Source organism: Procambarus clarkii, chromosome 22 (assembly GCF_040958095.1).
Source record: "Procambarus clarkii isolate CNS0578487 chromosome 22, FALCON_Pclarkii_2.0, whole genome shotgun sequence".
Taxonomy (NCBI): Eukaryota; Metazoa; Arthropoda; class Malacostraca; order Decapoda; family Cambaridae; genus Procambarus; species Procambarus clarkii.
In genome coordinates, this window is record NC_091171.1 from 3597056 (window position 1) to 3610538 (window position 13483).

Below are 13483 nucleotides of genomic sequence, written 5' to 3' on the forward strand. Positions count from 1 at the left end.
GCAGTTTGTGCGCCGCAGGGATGCGCAGTCGTGTGTTATTCTCGCTTCAGCTGTGACTGTGGAGGTCTCGGATCCGTGGGGGCCCTTGACTTATGTGAGTCTCCATGGTGTGCCAGTGAACTTCCCTGAGGAGCTGTGTGCCGCGTTTACGAAATTTGGTGTGGTGTTGGGGCATCAATTTGCCCTTCTGCATGGTGGACGGCTGCAGAGGCTCTGTATGGGTGCGTGTACGTTGCGCATGAAGCTCATAGGGACTGTTCCCTCCCGGGTGGCGGTGTGTGGATTCTATGTGAGGGTCTTCTACCAGGGCCAGACGCACTCCTGCTTAAGGTGTGGTGAGGAGGGTCACTTCGCTGCTGGTTGTTGTGCTCCTTGAATGGAGGACCCGTCGGTATTTTGTGAGGATGATTTTCTGTGCTTGCCAGGGAGTGGGTCATCCCCGGTTCGTCAGCACTCTGTGGATGTGCCTGGTGGAGTGTCTTTGCCTGCTGTGCCTGCCTCTTTGTCTGATCCTGATATGTCTGCTTTGCCGGTTGGCTCCACAGGCCTGGAGGTTCCTGCTCCGTGTCCTCAGCTGGCGGCGGTTGTGGACGTGCATCGCGATCCGAGTGTCTCCGTGGTGATGGTCGGTGTTGGTATGGAGGTGGAGTGTGAGCCTCGTGCTGGGGGCGGTGTGCTTCCTGGGGCTGGGGGTGTTGTGGGTCCCGTGTCTCCTGACTGTGCAGCCAGCGGTGTTCCTGATGCCGGTGCTGTGGGGCGTGACTCTCTGCTGATGCTGGTGTTGTGCTTCCCGTGTAGACGTTGAGTTCCTCTGCCCCTCGCCTTAAGCCCATCCGACGGATCGGTCACGTAGCAGGGGCCCCCCCTGGGAAGAGGGTCGAGGCTTCGTGTGGTGTGGTTTTGGCGGGCGTTCCTCCCTTCGTCGGCCGCAGGGTCCAGCAGTGAGGAGTGCGCTGCTTGTGACCTGGGTTTCGAGGAGGCCGACTGGGTGGTGGTGTCGGAGGCTTGGAGCGACTCGTCACATGTTGTTGGCACCATGAAGCTTCAGAGGTGTCCTCGTCCGCCCGTCGCCGTAGGTTCGTCCTCCGAGGTGCAGCGGGGGATTGGACCTGGTGTTGCAGGTGCGGCTCCTGCGGAGGGTTCTGGTGTTCCCTCTAGGGGACGCCTGTGGTTGGGGGTGTCTTGATGTTCTTCTGATGGCGCCCTCTGTTGTATGTGCGTCTTTAAACGTCCGAGGTTTAAATGATCTTGCGGTCCAGTTGGGCCTGGTTGATGTTCTTCGGGAGCAGCGTGTGGATGTGGCTCTGATACAGGAGCATAATGTTCGGGGTTTGTGTGCTGATTATCATCTTGTGCTGAACCCGCCGAGGATGTCCTTTGAGGGAATGCTTATGTAATTTTCTAGGAGAGCGTCAATGTCCGTGCTCCACATGGAGTTGGATGAGGATGGGCGGGTTTTGTTTGTTCGGATGGAGATTTTGGGGTCGTGATTCCGTTCCTGATGGTGTAGGCCCGCTCTAGGGCCTTGCGTCGCCGGGAACAGGAGGAGTTTTTTCGGGTGGGGCTTCTCCCCTTCCTGCGTCATAAGTGGGGCATGATTTTTTTCGGGGGGGGGGGGGGGGGGGGATTTCAATTGTGTGACGAGTGCGTGGGACTGCAATAGTTCCCACCCGCATAATGTTTCGGGTGCGCTGCTAGAGGTTGTGCACTCTTGCAGGTTCCAGGATGCTGCTGTGCTCTGTGGCGGCGCTCGGGATTTTACTTTTGCTGCGTGTGGGGTGTGTTCTCGGATAGATACGATTTATGTTACTGGTGGGGAGTGTTCAGTGTTTGACTTCCGCACTGTCCCGGTGGCCTTCTCTGGCCATTGTTTGGTGGTGGTTCGGGTTGGTGTGCGCAGTCAGGTGCGGTTGGATGAGAGGTGGTGGAAACTTAATTGTGGTCTGCTGCGCAGTCTGCGTGTTTGTGTGCAGTTTCGGGACTGGTGGGTTGGGGTTCTTGCCAGGCAGCTTGCTTTTCCTTCTCTTTTGGATTGGTGGGAGTGGAGTAAGGTGCAGTGTCGGTCGTTTTTTTCGGGTGGCTGCAAAGTGGGAGGCAGCTGGGAGGTTTGGGTTGCTTCAGGCGCGGCTTTCTCAGTTGTATGTGCGGTTGACTGCTCGGATTGATTATTTTGGGGATATTGCAGAGTGTAAGGAGCGTATTTGTGGTTTGTGTAGTGAGTGGGCTGAAGGTGTTCGTGTGCATGCTCGTGTGAGTGAGCATGTAAATGGGGAACGGCTTTCTTCCTTTCTCTTAGGTAAGGTCAAGGCTGCATGTGATTCTGTCTTTTTTAAAGGCCTTCAGCGGCCGGATGGGACCGTTATTTCGAACATGGATGGGGTGGTGCTTTATGCTAGGCAGGAGTTTGGTGACGCTCTATGGGGAGGTGGCGGGGGACGACGCGCTTGCGGATGTATTCTTGCATGGGTGCGTTCCAGGGATGTCTGCTGCAGATTGTGATCGTTTGGTGCAGGATGTTTTGTTGAAGGAGCTCTTAGGTGTAGTCCGGTCGTTTTGTTCCGGGAAGGTGCCGGGCTCGGATGGCCTTCCTGTGGAGTTTTATGTTACTTTTTGGGATGTGCTGGGGGGAGTTTTCTTGAAGGTGGTGCGTTCTGCCGGTATCCCAGTATGATGGGATCGTGTGGTTACTCCCGAAGCCGGACGATTTACGATTCTTTTCGAATTGGAGGCCCATTACTTTATTGAATGTAGACTATAAGATCGTGTCCAAGGTTTTGGCTAGTCGTTGTCATAGTGCTGTTGCATCAGTCATTTCTGTTGAACATTTTTGTGGTGTTCCTGGTCGTTCCTTGCTGCACTGTAACCCCTTGTTTCGTGATGTGCTTCTTTATGTGGCGGAGTATTACCTGCTCTGTCTGGATTGGTCGAAGGCTTTCGACCAGGTGTCGCTGGCCTTTGCCTTTCGTGTGTTGGAGTGACTTGGGTTTCCGTCATTGTTTATTCCTTGGGTGCGCATGTTGTATGCTCGTTGTTGTAGTCGGGTTTACATCAATGGGTTCTTGATGAAATATTTTATCCTTTTCCTGTTCGCTGTTCTGTGCGGCAGGGTTGCCCCTTTTCTATTCTTCTCTATATGCTCTTTCAGGAGCCTTTCTTTCGGGCAGTCAAGGCTTGCGCCTTGATTGACCCTCCCCGGTTGCCTTCTGATCTTCGTTTGCATATTTGTGGTTATGCAGATGATACCGTTCTGTTTGTGGCTTCTGAGGGTTCTGTTGGAATTGTGCAGGACGTTGTTGAGAGGTTTGAGTTGGCTACGGGAGCCCTTGTTAATCGTGCTAAGTCTGGTATCATGGGTGTGGGTTGGTGGGTCTCTCGCCTTGTGTGGGACGGGTTGTGGTTTCCGGTGGTTTCCTTTCTGTGGGTGCTGGGGATCACCTGGTTTGCCTCCTATGAGTGCTCCTTGGAGTGGAATTGGGATACTCGCTCTCGTAGTGTTGGCCTTGCGGCTGGGATGTTATCAGCAGGTCCGTTGACGATATCAGCGGGCGTTGCTTGTTACCTGCAAAGTGTTGTCGCAAGTGTGGTTCGTGGCTAGGTGCTTCCCTTTAGATCGCCGGAAGGCTCTGGGGTTGGAACGTCAGGTGTATTGGAATGTGTGGTGTGGTCGTTACCATCCAGTTCATCGCTCGATGTTGGTGTTGACAGTGCGGGAGGGTGGTATCGGCATTCCTGACGTTTTTACCAAGGCTCAAGTGTTGTTTTGGGTCTCGTTGAGGCAGGGGTTGGTGTTGGGTGGGGGGAGGGCTTAATGCTTTGTGTGTTTTTTATTACTCAGTTAGGTTTAGCTTCTTGGTGGATTTAGGGGATTGTCGGGAGGTGGCTCTGTGTACCCCTTCTGTCTACTCTTGGGCGGTGAACATTCTTTGGGCGCTCTGCCGTAGTCCTGGTTTTATGTCTCTTTCGTGTCTGGCTGTATATGAGGTGATGTTCTGTCGTATCCGTCCTCGGGTGGAGGTCTTGTTCCCGTGTTGGGAGGGGGGGGGGGGAGATGTGGGTGGCTTTGGGGGGATGGTTTTTGGGGCCACAGCAACGGAAGTTGATGTTCCATGTGTTGCATTTGCCGCTAGCCATGAATGAACGGTTGTGCATGCTGGGGTTGCGCGCCTCCGTGCAGTGCATGCACTGTGGGTTACCTGAATCGCAAGTGCATGTCTTTTATTTTTGTGAGCAGTTGCGAGGTTAGGTTGGTTGGTTTCGGGATGTCTTGGGGGTGGTTTGTGGACCGGAATTTCGGGAGGTTTTCTGCAGTTTTTGTTTTTGTCTTTTCCGAGGGGTTCTAGACGGGTGCGGAATACTTTGTCTTCTCGTCACTGACTGTGTATTGTGTGTGGGTTGGTCAGAGGGAGGGTTATGAGGTTGTGCGGGTTTTGGGCTTTTTGCAGGGCCGCATGCGGTACACCTGGTGGAGGTTGCAGCGCGCCTTTCCAGCAGCCTTTTGCAGTTGGTTTACTGATGCTTATGTTCGTGGGGTTGTATTTAGGTAGGTGGGGGTGTCGTTTGTTTTTTGCGTGATGTGTGATTCCTTTTCCTGGCTCCTGTGTGGGCTTATGCGTGGTTGGGTGTGCTTTGGTTTGGTTTGCCTTGCATGCTCCCCGTATGTTGGGGTAGCGGGCATGTTGATGTGCGGTAGTGTGGTTGTGGGTGTTGTTGTTCCCTGTGTTTGTAACATGGATTGTGTGTGTGTGTTTATTCTGTTTTGTACATATTTTATTCTTTGTAATTATTTTATGTTACTTATGGTTTTCTGTGGGTTTATTGCTCCTTTGTATTTGGCGTCTGCCTTGTGTCCGGTTATGCTCCTCTGTGTGGGGGTTTGGGATGCCCGGGCTAGTATTGTGTTTTACACCCCTTTATGTTATGGGGGTGGTTGTCTGTTATTTTTAGTTATTATTACTTTAGTCTTATCTATGTTGTGTATTGTCTCTTTTCTACGTCACATGCTATGTAACATGCTGTTTGTAGTTATGTATTGCTTGCGTATTGTATGCTTTCCTGTGCCTCCTTGTATGTACCTTATGCATATTTCATGGCTTTTTGTGTATTGTTTTATGGGTTGTATTGATTCATGTGTTGGCACGATTGTTTGTTTCATTATGTTGCTCTTTACTTGTTGACTGTTTTGTACTTTGTTTTTTTATCAATAAAAAAAAATGTTCCTTATCCTTCCTATAAGTACTACCAAAGCAGGAGGATGGGCTGAATAATTGCCAACAGAACCAAAACACAACTGTATAAAGAATTAAATATACACGAGAAAATACCGTTTTTGGTTATAGTTTGGTGAGTTGGTGCTTGCGGTCGGCCGTAGCTTGGACGACGGTAGCCTGGATGGGTTGCTTAATTGCACCAGTATAAACGCTTCAGCCAATTAATAAAAATGTAAACTTTTTTTCCGAGGCTATGTTTAAAAATATTAATTAAAAATCCACATTTTCTTAAATTAAGTGCTGAACTATTTGATTAAGTCATAACATGAGCTCGTGTTGAATTTTGTAAACTGTCGTTATTACTAGCTATTATATAATATTGAAAGTTCAAAACTAGTTACTGCGTCCTTTTAAGAAACTCAGTTTAAACAATTACTTGGTACAAGTAAAGGAGATATTGGAAGGGAGTTGAGGACCAACACTTTTGTGAGTGGTTTGTGTACGCCTCAGTGGGACTTAGTGGTACTCACCTGCCCTCAGTTTCAGACCAATTACCAGTGTTTATTGTAGGTTCTGTGGTTGTAGGTGGTGGTGGTGTAGGTGGTTGTTGTCAGGTGCTGGTGATGGGGTATGACTTGCGTAATAACCCCCCTCCCCCTCGGTTATTTACCAGCTTTGGGATGATTTTCCTATTGTGTTTTCCTTTGTTTTACCAACAATTTCTCACCTGTAATTCCTATCTCTAACCTTAACACCTTCCCCCCCCCCCCTCACCCCATCTCAAGACATCTTGTTCCACTCCTCCACGTCTTGAGGCGAGTGATCCGCAGCTTACAGAGCTCATCGAAAGCCATAACTCGAGATAATCGCTGATCTGATTAAGAGATTAGCGACCCAAGACGCCACAACCACCGCGACTCCTTGTCATTATCTCTGTGATCATTTCTGACTGTTGACCTGCTCTAATTGGCGATCGTGTTTGATAATTGCCCAGTTGATGGTCGGGGTCCCGCCCGCCCGCCCTTCCTGCTGGCATAATCTTTCTCCCCCACTACCACGACGACCCCACACCTGACCTCCCCCCCCCCCCACACACACCCTCACCTCCTCCCCCCCCCTGCACACCCTCACCTCCCCCCCTGCACACCCTCACCTCCCCCCCCCGCACTCTTTCACCCCCCCCCCGCACAACCTCACCTCCCCCCCATCACACCCCTCGCCCTCCCCCCCCCCCCCAACACACCCCTCGTCCACCCCACTGTCCCAACCCCGCTCATACACTCCCACCCATCTGATTCCCCCTCCCCTGCGTCAACTCAAACCCATCCCCCCTACCGGCGTCTGTCCCCCCCCTATACATACCACAAACTTTTGCAATTTATAGTGAATTATTTTATACAGATTTTTTTAATCTAATTTTTTAGAACAAAGAATATTTTTCTTTGGTTTCCCATATTGTGTATATATTAGCTTGTTTCTATTATATTGGCTAGGGCACGCTCACACTCGCTGGCTCCCTCTCCCCCCCATGATATTACACACAGGCCCCCCATGATATTACACACAGGGCCCCCATGATATTACACACAGGGCCCCCCATGATATTACACACAGGGCCCCATGATATTACACACAGGGCCCCCCATGATATTACACACAGGGCCCCATGATATTACACACAGGGCCCCCCATGATATTACACACAGGGGCCCCCTCATGATATTACACACAGGCCCCCCCATGATATTACACACAGGCCCCCCATGATATTACACACAGGGCCCCCATGATATTACACACAGGCCCCCCATGATATTACACACAGGGCCCCATGATATTACACACAGGGCCCCCCATGATATTACACACAGGGGCCCCCTCATGATATTACACACAGGCCCCCCCATGATATTACACACAGGGCCCCCATGATATTACACACAGGCCCCCCATGATATTACACACAGGGCCCCATGATATTACACACAGGGCCCCCCATGATATTACACACAGGGGCCCCCTCATGATATTACACACAGGGGCCCCCATGATATTACACACAGGCCCCCCCATGTTATTACACACAGGCCCCCCCATGTTATTACACACAGGGCCCCCCATGATATTACACACAAGCCCCCCCCCCATGATATTACACACAGGGGCCCCCCATGATATTACACACAGGCCCCCATGATATTACACACAGGCCCCCCCATGATATTACACACAAGCCCCCCCATGATATTACACACAGGGCCCCCCATGATATTACACACAGGGCCCCCATGATATTACACACAGCCCCCCCATGATATTACACACAGGCCCCCCATGATATTACACACAGACCCCCATGATATTACACACAGGGCCCCCATGATATTATACACAGGCCCCCCATGATATTACACACAGGCCCCCCATGATATTACACACAGGACCCCCCCATGATATTACACACAGGGCCCCCAGGATATTACTCACAGGGCCCCCAAGATATTACACACAGGTACCCCCCATGAAATTACACACAGCCCCCATGATATTACACACAGGCCCCCAATGATATTACACACAGGGCCCCCCATGATATTAAACACAGGGGGCCCCCATGATATTACACACAGGGGTCTTACATGATATTACACACAGGCCCCCCATGATATTACACACAGGCCCCCATGATATTACACACACAGGCCCCCATGATATTACACACAGGCCCCCCATGATATTACACACAGGGCTCCCCATGATATTACACACAGGGCCCCCCATAATATTACACACAGTTCCCCCATGATATTACACACAGGGGCCCCCATGATATTACACACAGGCCCCCATGATATTACACACAGGCCCCCCCCCATGATATTACAACAGGCCCCCATGATATTACACACAGGCCCCCATGATATTACACACAGGGGCCCCCCATGATATTACACACAGGGGCCCCCCATGATATTACACACAGGCCCCCATGATATTACACACAGGCCCCCATGATATTACACACAGGCCCCCCATGATATTACAACAGGCCCCCCATGATATTACACACAGGCCCCCATGATATTACACACAGGCCCCCCATGATATTACACACAGGCCCCCCCATGATATTACACACAGGCCCCCCATGATATTACACACAGGGCACCCCCCCATGATATTACACACAGGGGCCCCCCATGATATTGCACACAGGCCCGCATGATATTACACACAGGCCCCCATGATATTACACACAAGCCCCCCATTATATTACACACAGGGCCCCCATTATATTACACACAGGGCCCCCATGATATTACACACAGGGTCCCCCATGATATTATACACAGGCCCCCCATGATATTACACACAGGTCCCCCATGATATTACACACAGTTCCCCCATGATATTACATACAGGGGCCCCCCATGATATTACACACAGGCCCCCATGATATTACACACAGGCCCCCATGATATTACACACAGGTCCCCCATGATATTACACACAAGCTCCCCATTATATTACACACAGGGCCCCCCATGATATTACACACAGTTCCCCCATGATATTACACACAGGGGCCCCCCATGATATTACACACAGGCCCCCATGATATTACACACAGGCCCCCCATGATATTACACACAGGGCCCCCATGATATTACACACAGGCCCCCATGATATTACACACAGGCCCTCCATGATATTACACACAGGCCCCCCATGATATTACACACAGGCCCTCCATGATATTACACACAGGCCCCCATGATATTACACACAGGCCCCCAATGATATTACACATAGGGCCCCCCATGATATTACACACAGCCCCCCAATGATATTACACACAGGCCCCCAATGATATTACACACATGCCCCCCATGATATTACACACAGCCCCCCAATAATATTACACACAGGCCCCCAATGATATTACACACATGCCCCCATGATATTACACACAGGGCCCCCATGATATTACACACAGGTCCCCCCATCATATTACACTCAGGGCCCGCATGATATTATACACAGGCCCCCCATGATATTACACACAGGTCCCCATGATATTACACACAGTTCCCCCATGATATTACACACAGGCCCCCATGATATTACACACAGGTCCCCATGATATTACACACAGTTCCCCCATGATATTACACACAGGGGCACCCCATGATATTACACACAGGCCCCCGTGATATTACACACAGGTCCCCCATGATATTACACACAGGGCCCCCCATGATATTACACACAGGGACTCCCATGATATTACACTCAGGGCCCCCATGATATTATACACAGGCCCCCATGATATTACACACAGCCCCCCATGATATTACACCCAGGGCCCCCCATGATATTACACACAGGGGTTCCCCATGATATTACACACAGGGGTCCCCATGATATTACACACAGGTCCCCCATGATATTACACACAGGCCCCCCATGATATTACACACGGGCCCAATGATATTACACACAGGGCCCCATGATATTACACATAGGGGCCCCCCATGTTATTACACACAGGCCCCCCATGATATTACACACAGACCCAATGATATTACACACAGGCCCCCATGATATTACACACAGGCCCCCATGATATTACACACAGGCCCCCATGATATTACACAGGCCCCCATGATATTACACACAGGCCCCCATGATATTACACACAGGCCCTCATGATATTACACACAGGCCCCCCATGATATTACACACAGGCCCCCATGATATTACACACAGGCCCCCATGATATTACACACAGGCCCCCATGATATTACACACAGGCCCTCCATGATATTACACACAGGCCCCCCATGATATTACACGGTGTTTGGTGGATGAGTGTACATCGCTCGGGATTCGTAGTTCTTTAGACCAAAATCGATCCCCGGCGATGGCGGAAACAAATTGTCAGTTTCTTTCACCCTGATGGCTTTGTTCACTTAGCAGTAAATAGGTACCTGGGAGTTAGCTGTTACGGGCTGCTTCGTGTGTGTGTGTACGCACCTAATTGTTCTCACGTAATTGTGCTCTGGGGGTTGAGCTCTGGCTCTTTGGTCCCGCCTCTCAACTGTCAATCAACAGGTGTACAGGTTCCTGAGCCTACTGGGCTCTATCATATCTACAATTGAAACTGTGTATGGAGTCAGCCTCCACCACATCACTTCCTAATGCATTCCATCCGTTAACTACTGACACTGAAAAAGTTGCTTCTAACGTCCCTGTGGCTCATGTGGGTACTCAGTTTCCACCTTGTCCCCTTGTTCGCGTTCCACCAGTGTTGAATAGTTCATCCTTGTTTACCAGGTCGATTCCCCTGAGGATTTTGTAGGTTTTGATCATGTCTCCCCTTACTCTTCTGTTTTCCAGTGTCGTAAGGTGCATTTCCCGCAGCCTTTTCTCGTAACTCATGCCTCTTAGTTCTGGGACTAGTCTAGTGGCATACCTTTGAACTTTTTCCAGCTTCGTCTTGTGCTTGACAAGGTCCATGCTGAGGCCGCATACTCGAGGATTGATCTTACATATGTAGTGTACAAGATTCTGAATGATTCCTTACACAGGTTCCTGAACGCTGTTCTGATGTTAGCCAGCCTCGCATATGCCGCAGACGTTATTCTTTTTTATGTGAGCTTCAGGAGACAGGTTTGGTGTGATATCAACTCCTAGATCTTTCTCTCTGTCCGTTTCATTAAGTACTTCATCTCCTATTCTGTATCCTGTGTTTGGCCTCCTGTTTCCACTGCCTAGTTTCATTACTTTGCATTTGCTTGGGTTGAACTTCAACAGACATTTGCTGGACCATTCACTCAGTCTGTCTAGGTCATCTTGTAGCCCTCTTACTATCATCCTCTGTTTCAATCCTTCTCATAATTTTTGCATCATCAACAAACATTGAGAGAAACTAGTCTATACCCTTTGGGAGATCATTTACATATATCAGGAACAGTATAGGTCCAAGGACTGACCCCTGCGGGACTCCACTTGTAACGTCTCGCCAATCTGAGACCTCACCCCTCACACTGACTCGTTGTCTCCTGTTGCTTAGGTACTCCTTTATCCAATGGAGTACCTTCCCTTTCACTCCAGCCTGTATCTCCAGCTTTTTCACTAACCTTTTGTGTGGTACTGTATCAAAGGCTTTCTGGCAATCCAAAAATATGCAGTCTGCCCACCCTTCTCTTTCTTGCCTGATTTTTGTTGGCTGGTCGTAGAATTCAAGTAACCCTCTAAGGCAGGACCTGCCATCCCTGAACCCATGTTGATGCTGTGTTACAAAGTTCCTTCACTCCAGATGTTCCACTAGCTTTCTTCGCACAATCTTCTCCATCAGCTTGCATGGTATGCAGGTTAGGGACACTGGTCAGTAGTTCAGTGCCTCCTGTCTATCCCCTTTCTTGTATATCGGGACTACGTTAGCTGCTTTCCAAATTTCTGGCAATTTCCCTGTTGCCAGTGATTTGTTATATACTATGGAGAGTGGCAGGCACAGTTCTTCTGCTCCTTCCTTTAGTACCCAAGGGAAGATTCCATCTGGGCCTATAGCCTTTGTCACATCCAACTCTAGTAAATACTTCCTTACTTCCCCACTGGTAATCTCAAACTCTTCCAGTGGTTCCTGGTTAACTATTCCCTCTCTTATCTCTGGAATTTCTCCTTGCTCTAAGGTGAAGATCTCCTGGAATTTCTTATTCAGTTCCTCACACACACTTCCTTGTCATTTGTAGTGAATCTTTCTGCCCCTATCCTTAATTTCATAACCTGTTCCTTTACTGTTGTTTTTCTCCTGATGTGGCTATGCAGCAATTTAGGTCTTTGCCTTGCTTGCGATGTCATTTTCGTATAGTCTTTCTGCCTCTCTTCTCATCCTGACATATTCATTCCTGGCATTCTGATATCTTTCTCTGCTCTCAAGTGTCCTGTTATTCCTCTAGTTTCTCCATGCCCTTTTACTATGCTGCTTAGCTAGCCTACATCTCTGATTAAACCATGGGTTTCTAATCTTCATTTCACTGTTTTCCTTTTGGACTGGGACAAACTTGTTTGCTGCGTCCTTGCACTTCTGCGTGATGTAGTCCATCAAGTCTTGGGCCGTCTTTCCCCTGAGCTCTGTTTCCCATGCTATATCTGTTAGGAATTTTCTTATCTCCTCATAGTTTCCCTTTCGGTATGCTAACCATTTGTTTTCGGTATCCGTCCTCGAGTTCAATAACCCTTCTTCAATCAGGTACTCAAACACCAGTACACTGTAATCGCTCATTCCTACTGGGGACTCAAAACCGATTTCTCTTATGTCGGAGTCGTTCAGAGTGAAGACTGGTTCGATAGTCTCGAAAAGACAGTCTCTCGCTGTTTCGTCATTTCCTTGTGGGTTCTCTGACATGCTGGGTTAAAAAGTTTCTAGTCACCACCTCCAATAGTTTGGCTCTCCACGTATCGTATCCTCGCCTGCATGCGGTTCCTTGTTATCCCAGTCAATCTTTCCATGATTGAAGTCCCCTTTGATGAGCAGGTGGGATCTATTTCTACAGGCAGCAGAGACTGCCCTCTCAATTATAGTGTTAACTGCCATGTTGTTGTTTTCATACTCTTGACTGGGTCTTCTGGCATTTGGTGGAGGGTTATATATTACTGCTACTACTATTCTTGGTCCTCCCATTGTCATGGTGCCTGCTATGTAGTCTCTGAAACCCTTACAGCCCGGGATAGCCATCTCCTTAAAACTCCATTCCTTTCTCATGAGTAGGGCCACTCTGCCTCCTCCCCTACCTTCCCTCTCTTTCCTTATTACTGTGTATTCCTGGGGAGACATGGCATTCGTTATGATTCCAGAGAGTTTTGTTTCAGTGAGTCTGATTACATCTGGGTTCACTTCTTGTGCTCTTTCCCTTAGTTCACTTGCTTTACTTGTGATCCCATCTATGTTCGAGTACATTACCATGAAACTGACTCTCTTCTGCTTCTCCTCTAGGGGGGACCTGTGGGGTCTGGGGTGAGCGGGAGCTGGGAGGATCTGGTAAGGGGAGACTAGTGGAGGAGGAAGGGCTTGGGAGGGTGGGTGATAGGGGAAGGGTAGGAGGATGAGAGGTGGAGGATAGGGGGGTGGATGAGATGGGGAGGGTAGGGGGGAGAGTGAGAGGGGGAGGGTTGGGGGGGGGCGAGTGAGAGTGGGAAGGTTGGAGGGGAGAGTGAGAGGCAGGGTTGGGGGGGGTGAGAGGGGGAGCATGGGGGGTGGAGAGGCTTGCGGG

At 49.8% G+C, this 13483-nt stretch overlaps 1 protein-coding gene across 1 annotated transcript; it reads right to left on the bottom strand.

The window, feature by feature from the left end:
* Window positions 1–245: 245 nt before the first annotated feature.
* On the bottom strand, window positions 246–833 carry LOC138367610 (uncharacterized). Its single transcript, XM_069329331.1, has one exon. It carries the CDS (start codon window positions 831–833, stop codon window positions 246–248), a length of 588 nt encoding a protein of 195 aa, XP_069185432.1.
* Between the last annotated feature and the right edge of the window lie 12650 nt (window positions 834–13483).